General features: G+C 37.6%; 2 protein-coding genes across 2 annotated transcripts; both read left to right on the top strand.

The window, feature by feature from the left end:
- Nucleotides 1–1590: 1590 nt before the first annotated feature.
- Nucleotides 1591–3008, top strand: LOC136848459 (uncharacterized). The gene is made up of 3 exons (XM_067120746.1): nucleotides 1591–1691; nucleotides 2138–2211; nucleotides 2333–3008. Exons 1-3 carry the CDS (start codon nucleotides 1674–1676, stop codon nucleotides 2556–2558), a joined length of 318 nt encoding a protein of 105 aa, XP_066976847.1. The 5' UTR covers nucleotides 1591–1673; the 3' UTR covers nucleotides 2559–3008.
- Nucleotides 3009–6070: 3062 nt separating this feature from the next.
- LOC136848704 (uncharacterized) lies at nucleotides 6071–7530 on the top strand. The gene is made up of 3 exons (XM_067121217.1): nucleotides 6071–6225; nucleotides 6672–6745; nucleotides 6867–7530. The coding sequence occupies exons 1-3, from the start codon at nucleotides 6208–6210 to the stop codon at nucleotides 7078–7080; spliced, it is 306 nt and encodes a 101-aa protein (XP_066977318.1). The 5' UTR covers nucleotides 6071–6207; the 3' UTR covers nucleotides 7081–7530.
- The last annotated feature ends 240 nt before the right edge of the window (nucleotides 7531–7770 follow it).

Raw genomic sequence — 7770 nt, 5'->3', positions numbered from 1 at the left:
CCTACCTAAGAGGATTGCTGTCCATCTACATGAAGGGGCGGTGGACCAACACTGCATAAGGAACATGGTAACGTTCCCCAACGCCAGCAGATCATGAGGAATACTGCAATCCTTGATGGCAACATGGGCCACTGCAGAACTGCTACAAAGGCCCTTGCTATTCTTTGGGGGAAGTATACTATAAATGTTACTTAGAAACTCTTCTCCTCCCGACAGCCGTCAGGAGAACCTACGAGGTGTGCCCCTGAGACAATGCTACATCTGCCCTCCTCCTCGAGCTGCAGGCCAATCATTTAGCACCCGCATCGATCAGCCAGACTCGCAGCCAACAGGAGAGCTTCCTGAATATGACCAAACCATTCAAAAATCGCCCCCTTCTTTGTAGACCTGTTTTTGGGTATAAATATTCCTTTGTATGTACCGCTGGTGCCCTTCACTTCCTCTTAATGGTAACAAGGAATATCGAAGAGCTGGAATAATAAATGAACTTAGGACAAGTGCTTTATGATTTACCTACTGAAATGAAGAAGCTTATATGCCATGTTGGAAGGCGAAATATAAGCGCAGTGGCATACATAATGCTATTCTTTTTAACGATGTTTGCCTCAAAGAGGGTCTCGTTCCACAATAATAATAATAATAATAATAATAATAATAATAATAATAATAATAATAATAATAATAATAATAATAATTAATAATAATAATAATATACAGAGAACATTTTAGATTTGCTAAAGCAAAGATAATTGGAACAACTCTCAAACGAAAATAAACTCGGGTTTTCTTTTCTTGTGCCAACGAAAATCTCTTGACCCAGGTAAGTTAAAAATCAACTCGAGTTATCTTCCCAGTGATTTTTGATGGGCCAAGATGGCGTTCTAGAAATTTTGTATCCCAATTAAGGTTCTTTTGCGCTTTACATTACGATATTTCTATTTTTTGAGTTGCCGAAGTTATTTAGAGTGAAAATAAAGAATAAGAAGAATAATTTGAGAGACAACAAATTGCAGCAAGAATAATATGAGAAACAGCAACATAACTAAATACTAGGCGTGGAGTGATAATATTAATGTAAATATATTACAAGCTTAAAGAATAATTAAGCCTTGTTTATTTGTCAAATTCAATGAGGAACATTAAAATTTATTCCCGAAAAGATGTATTTCACAATGGCCTCTATTTTTCACACAGGCCTTTGTATGAAGGTAGATGATACCCTGAAAGTAGAGAAGGAATAGTAGGAAAAGATCATAGGTGCAGAAGCAAATTAGAATTGCGAAACTCATGAAGCTGGAAAAATCTTTCTTCCCAGCCGGCTGCTTCGTGTCTGGAGTGTTGTCTATCCAGGTTATGAAGAAATCTTCATTGACTGCTTTAAAGTTTATTATTTATACTTGCATTAATCACTAATATAAGTTAAAAGGGTGATGCATTAACTGTTAAGAGACGAAAGTCCTTTAAAAGCTTTCTATATACGTGCATAAATTCGCTAATAAAATGGCAACGAAAAGCGCGCTTCCTCGAAGCAGTTACACCAAGAAACTTGTTCGGGGAAAGTGTGACGTCACCGAAATAGGGGCGGGAAGACCAAAGGATGCTCGCGGTTGATCGCGTATATAAGCTCGCAACCAAGCTCAGAGTTCAAGTCTGACTTCAGTCCTAACATCACAATGCGTGCTTCCGTCCTGGTAAGGATGTCTGCTATTTCAAAAAACTGTTAATTTTTCGAATACGTCAAAATATCTTTAGTAGCGTATCTCATATATTTTTAAAATAGAAAAGATCTGGCCTTTGTTTTTTTTTTTTGTTATTAAATTGGTTGAATCTTTTTTTGGTATATTATTTGAAACCAAAATCATTTTTCTTAGATAACAAGCACTGATGAGGTCGACATCTAAACTTAAAATGACCACCATATTAAAAAAAAGATTTTCTTGTTTAATTTCGAAATCTGTATGAAAAATTTTAAAAGGTTATATTTATAACTCAATAGAAATTTCAAACACTTGACCTCCAAAAATGTCGGCGAACAATTTAAAATTCGTGACTTTAAGTCTTGCATTTAACCTGCAAAGATTTTTTACTGTGTCATTTAACCTTGAACTTCATAGTAAATTATTTTCATTTCCTTCAGATCGTCGCCATCGCCCTGGTGTGCAGTGTTGCCGCCATTCCCGAACCAGGCAGGCCCTACGGAGGAGGATTTGGGTAAGAAACTGTCCAAATTTTCTTTATTTTCTGCTATATTTTACGTGAAACATGAAATGGAAAAAAATTTACATTTAACTATCGTAAATTTGATAATTAAAAACTCGTCATTTCGTTACAGTGGAGGGCGTCCAGTTGGAGGTGTGAGACCAGGTCTTGGCGGTTTTGGAGGAGTAGGGGGAGGACTTGGGGGAGGACTTGGGGGAGGACTTGGGGGAGGACTTGGGGGAGTGCATGGTGGTGTTGGAGGACTAGGAGGTGGACTAGGAGGAGGTCTAGGAGGAGGACTAGGAGGAGGACTGGGGGGCGTCCATGGTGGAGTCAGGCCTGGAGGCTATGGCAAATAGAGGACCTATGTCAAGCATATGAATAACTTTGGAGGCCAGTATTTTGTATATGCTCTTTACTAACTACAATCATGACTTCAGCAGTTTCCACAAGACTGAGATACAAACTATCAAGTGGTTTATCAGATAAACCGCAAAACTGAAAGGATCGCAAAGAGCTTTACCTCCATTAACACAAAAATTCTAGATTTTCATCTGGATCCATCTCAAAGCCTGACTGACTCATTATTCATCATACATCTTCCCTCCCACAATGTTTGGTTGACACCCAGTATTGGAGTTTTGTCATATCTTGTAAACAAACAAACACATATAACCAACCAAACAAACGTCTTCTTGTCTTCACCCATAAGTACATTGTTTTTGTTACTGTTTTTGAGTTGTTAAAATACAGGGAATATGTGAATTATGTGATATACATTTTATTGAATAAATAATTTGCTCTCATAACTGAAGTTTATTTAAATTATTTCCTCTTGATGTTTTTGCCTCTTGGCTTCACTGTGTCCTAAAAGGAGAATATTTTCCTTCCCTTTCACGTTTTAATACTTATCTGCAATCTCATGTGCATGTACTGGAAAATATATGCTCTAGTGACAAATCTAACATGTACTAGCATTATTTGCTATGTTAAATTGCTCATCTCTTTCTTTTCAGGAAAGAATATATATACATTAAGTATGTTTAGCTATGTACTACTTTTTATCCATTTTGTTCACTGGTGGTACATCTTATGCAAGGAACTACGAAAAAATTAGGTAACAGTTGTATGAAACTGACCTTTCATACACAAAAGTTCATCAACTATTAAGATATCCTAATAAAAATTTCAAGAAACAGAGAATACCTGCACAGGAAGTCACGTTCTGTTACGTTTACAATATATAAGTAAATAGAAGCTACCTTCCTTTTACAATACCTGTGTGAAATCCAAAGAAAAACAAAATTTCTACACAGACAATCTCCATCTATTAAAATACTTTTTACACATATTTGGAGAAAAAACTCAACATGTCAACATGGGAAGCCTCTTGTTACAATCCCTAATAAGAAAAAAGAAAAAAAGGAAACAGGCCATGTCAACACAGAAATCCTCAATCATTATGATTCCTTAACACCAATCTCAGGACAGTGCACTGAGCTGCAGAATCAGAAAACTCATACACTGGAACCCTTCTTCCATTATGAAGCCCCTGCATAAATCTGATGACAGAGAACATGACTTTACAGGAAGCTTCTTTCCATTATAATTACCCTTGCACAAATCTGAAAAAGCACCACTTTGCTACACAGGGAAACTCCTTCCTTAACATTCCCATTCAATAGATATGAGGCATGGAGCATGCTTGTGCAGAGAGCTCCTTCAGTAAAAAATCTCTTACACAGATCTGTAGAAATAACATGCTTTTGCAGAGAGCCTACTTTATTACAATTCCATTATAAAGATCTGAAGAAACAGTGTGCCTAAGCAAGAGGACGCCTTCCATTACAATTCTACTTTGCATATCTGAACAAACAGAGAATGCTTGGGCAGGAATACTCCTTTCTTTACGATCCCCTCTCGTGGATTGGAAATCGCTTACGTCGGCCGTGCCCCCTCCCACTCCTCTTCCTGAAGTGCCGCCTCTGACAAACTTGAACATATCGCCCATACACTAATTAACAACAGATATTCTTACCATCTAGCAGTAAGGGTGTCGACGAACGGCAAGGACCATATGATTAGGCTAATGGGGATACATGAATATGGAGTACAAGAAGGATGAGGCAGCCCTGAAGAACATCATTCGGGCTCGCATAGCCCCTGCCGAAGTAGACACAATGGTTGACCTTAAGATCAATTATAAGAAACGGATGACTCCCCAGTACCTCATGAAGAACAGCCCCTCCATCAGCAGAGACCCCATGTGGCGGAAAGCAAGGGTCTACCAATACTGTGCCCTGAGAATGGATGCCACCATTCTTAAATTGGTATGACAATGACTCGCCTACCTAAGAGGATTGCTGTCCATCTACATGAAGGGGCGGTGTACCAACACTGCATAAGGAACATGGTAACGTTCCCCAACGCCAGCAGATCATGAGGAATACTGCAATCCTTGATGGCAACATGGGCCACTGCAGAACTGCTACAAAGGCCTTTGCTATTCTTTGGGGGAAGTATACTATAAATGTTACTTAGGAAACTCTTCTCCTCCCGACAGCCGTCAGGAGAACCTACGAGGTGTGCCCCTGAGACAATGCTACATCTGCCCTCCTCCTCGAGCTGCAGGCCAATCATTTAGCACCCGCATCGATCAGCCAGACTCGCAGCCAACAGGAGAGCTTCCTGAATATGACCAAACCATTCAAAAATCGCCCTCTTCTTTGTAGACCTGTTTTTGGGTATAAATATTCCTTGTATGTACCGCTGGTGCCCTTCACTTCCTCTTAATGGTAACAAGGAATATCGAAGAGCTGGAATAATAAATGAACTTAGGACAAGTGCTTTATGATTTACCTACTGAAATGAGGAAGCTTATATGCCATGTTGGAAGGCGAAATATAAGCGCAGTGGCATACATAATGCTATTCTTTTTAACGATGTTTGCCTCAAAGAGGGTCTCGTTCCACAATAATAATAATAATAATAATAATAATAATAATAATAATAATAATAATAATAATAATAATAATAATAATAATATACAGAGAACATTTTAGATTTGCTAAAGCAAAGATAATTGGAACAACTCTCAAACGAAAATAAACTCGGGTTTTCTTTTCTTGTGCCAACGAAAATCTCTTGACCCAGGTAAGTTAAAAATCAACTCGAGTTATCTTCCCAGTGATTTTTGATGGGCCAAGATGGCGTTCTAGAAATTTTGTATCCCAATTAAGGTTCTTTTGCGCTTTACATTACGATATTTCTATTTTTGAGTTGCCGAAGTTATTTAGAGTGAAAATAAAGAATAAGAAGAATAATTTGAGAGACAACAAATTGCAGCAAGAATAATATGAGAAACAGCAACATAACTAAATACTAGGCGTGGAGTGATAATATTAATGTAAATATATTACAAGATTAATGAATAATTAAACCTTGTTTAATTATCAAATTTAATGAGGAACATTAAAATTTATTCCCGAAAAGATGTATTTCACAATGGCCTCTATTTTTCACACAGGCCTTTGTATGAAGGTAGATGATACCCTGAAAGTAGAGAAGGAATAGTAGGAAAAGATCATAGGTGCAGAAGCAAATTAGAATTGCGAAACTCATGAAGCTGGAAAAATCTTTCTTCCCAGCCGGCTGCTTCGTGTCTGGAGTGTTGTCTATCCAGGTTATGAAGAAATCTTCATTGACTGCTTTAAAGTTTATTATTTATACTTGCATTAATCACTAATATAAGTTAAAAGGGTGATGCATTAACTGTTAAGAGACGAAAATCCTTTAAAAGCTTTCTATATACGTGAATAAATTCGTTAATAAAATAGCAACGAAAAAGCGCGCTTCCTCGAGGCAGTTACACCAAGAAACTTGTTCGGGGAAAGTGTGACGTCACCGAAATAGGGGCGGGGAAGACCAAAGGATGCTCGCGGTTGATCGCGTATATAAGCTCGCAACCAAGCTCAGAAGTTCAAGTCTGGCTTCAGTCCTAACATCACAATGCGTGCTTCCGTCCTGGTAAGAAAGTCTGCTATTTCATAAAACTGTTAATTTTTGGAATACGTCAAAATATCTTTAGTAGTGTATCTCATATATTTTTAAAATAGAAAAGATCTGGCCTTTGTTTTTTTTTTTTTGTTATTAAATTGGTTGAATCTTTTTTTGGTATATTATTTGAAACCAAAATCATTTTTCTTAGATAACAAGCACTGATGAGGTCGACATCTAAACTTAAAATGACCACCATATTAAAAAAAGATTTTCTTGTTTAATTTCGAAATCTGTATGAAAAATTTTAAAAGGTTATATTTATGACTCAATGGAAATTTCAAACACTTGACCTCCAAAAATGTCGGCGAACAATTTAAAATTCGTGACTTTAAGTCTTACATTTAACCTGCAAAGATTTTTTACTGTGTCATTTAACCTTGAACTTCATAGTAAATTATTTTCATTTCCTTCAGATCGTCGCCATCGCCCTGGTGTGCAGTGTTGCCGCCATTCCCGAACCAGGCAGGCCCTACGGAGGAGGATTTGGGTAAGAAACTGTCCAAATTTTCTTTATTTTCTGCTATATTTTACGTGAAACATGAAATGGAAAAAAATTTACATTTAACTATCGTAAATTTGATAATTAAAAACTCGTCACTTCGTTACAGTGGAGGGCGTCCAGTTGGAGGTGTGAGACCAGGTCTTGGCGGTTTTGGAGGAGTAGGGGGAGGACTTGGGGGAGGACTTGGGGGAGGACTAGGAGGAGGACTTGGGGGAGTGCATGGTGGTGTTGGAGGACTAGGAGGAGGTCTAGGAGGAGGACTAGGAGGAGGACTGGGGGGCGTCCATGGTGGAGTCAGGCCTGGAGGCTATGGCAAATAGAGGACCTATGTCAAGCATATGAATAACTTTGGAGGCCAGTATTTTGTATATGCTCTTTACTAACTACAATCATGACTTCAGCAGTTTCCACAAGACTGAGATACAAACTATCAAGTGGTTTATCAGATAAACCGCAAAACTGAAAGGATCGCAAAGAGCTTTACCTCCATTAACGCAAAAATTCTAGATTTTCATCTGGATCCATCTCAAAGCCTGACTGACTCATTATTCATCATATATCTTCCCTCCCACAATGTTTGGTTGACACCCAGTATTGGAGTTTTGTCATATCTTGTAAACAAACAAACACATATAACCAACCAAACAAACGTCTTCTTGTCTTCACCCATAAGTACATTGTTTTTGTTACTGTTTTTGAGTTGTTAAAATACAGGGAATATGTGAATTATGTGATATACATTTTATTGAATAAATAATTTGCTCTCATAACTGAAGTTTATTTAAATTATTTCCTCTTGATGTTTTTGCCTCTTGGCTTCACTGTGTCCTAAAAGGAGAATATTTTCCTTCCCTTTCACGTTTTAATACTTATCTGCAATCTCATGTGCATGTACTGGAAAATATATGCTCTAGTGACAAATCTAACATGTACTAGCATTATTTGCTATGTTAAATTGCTCATCTCTTTCTTTTCAGGAAAGAATATATATACATTAAGTATGTTTAGCT

The sequence above is a fragment of the Macrobrachium rosenbergii genome, chromosome 19, assembly GCF_040412425.1.
Source record: "Macrobrachium rosenbergii isolate ZJJX-2024 chromosome 19, ASM4041242v1, whole genome shotgun sequence".
Taxonomy (NCBI): domain Eukaryota; kingdom Metazoa; phylum Arthropoda; class Malacostraca; order Decapoda; family Palaemonidae; genus Macrobrachium; species Macrobrachium rosenbergii.
The sequence above is the reverse complement of the archived record's forward strand: the minus strand, read 5'-3'. Positions and strand labels throughout refer to the sequence as shown.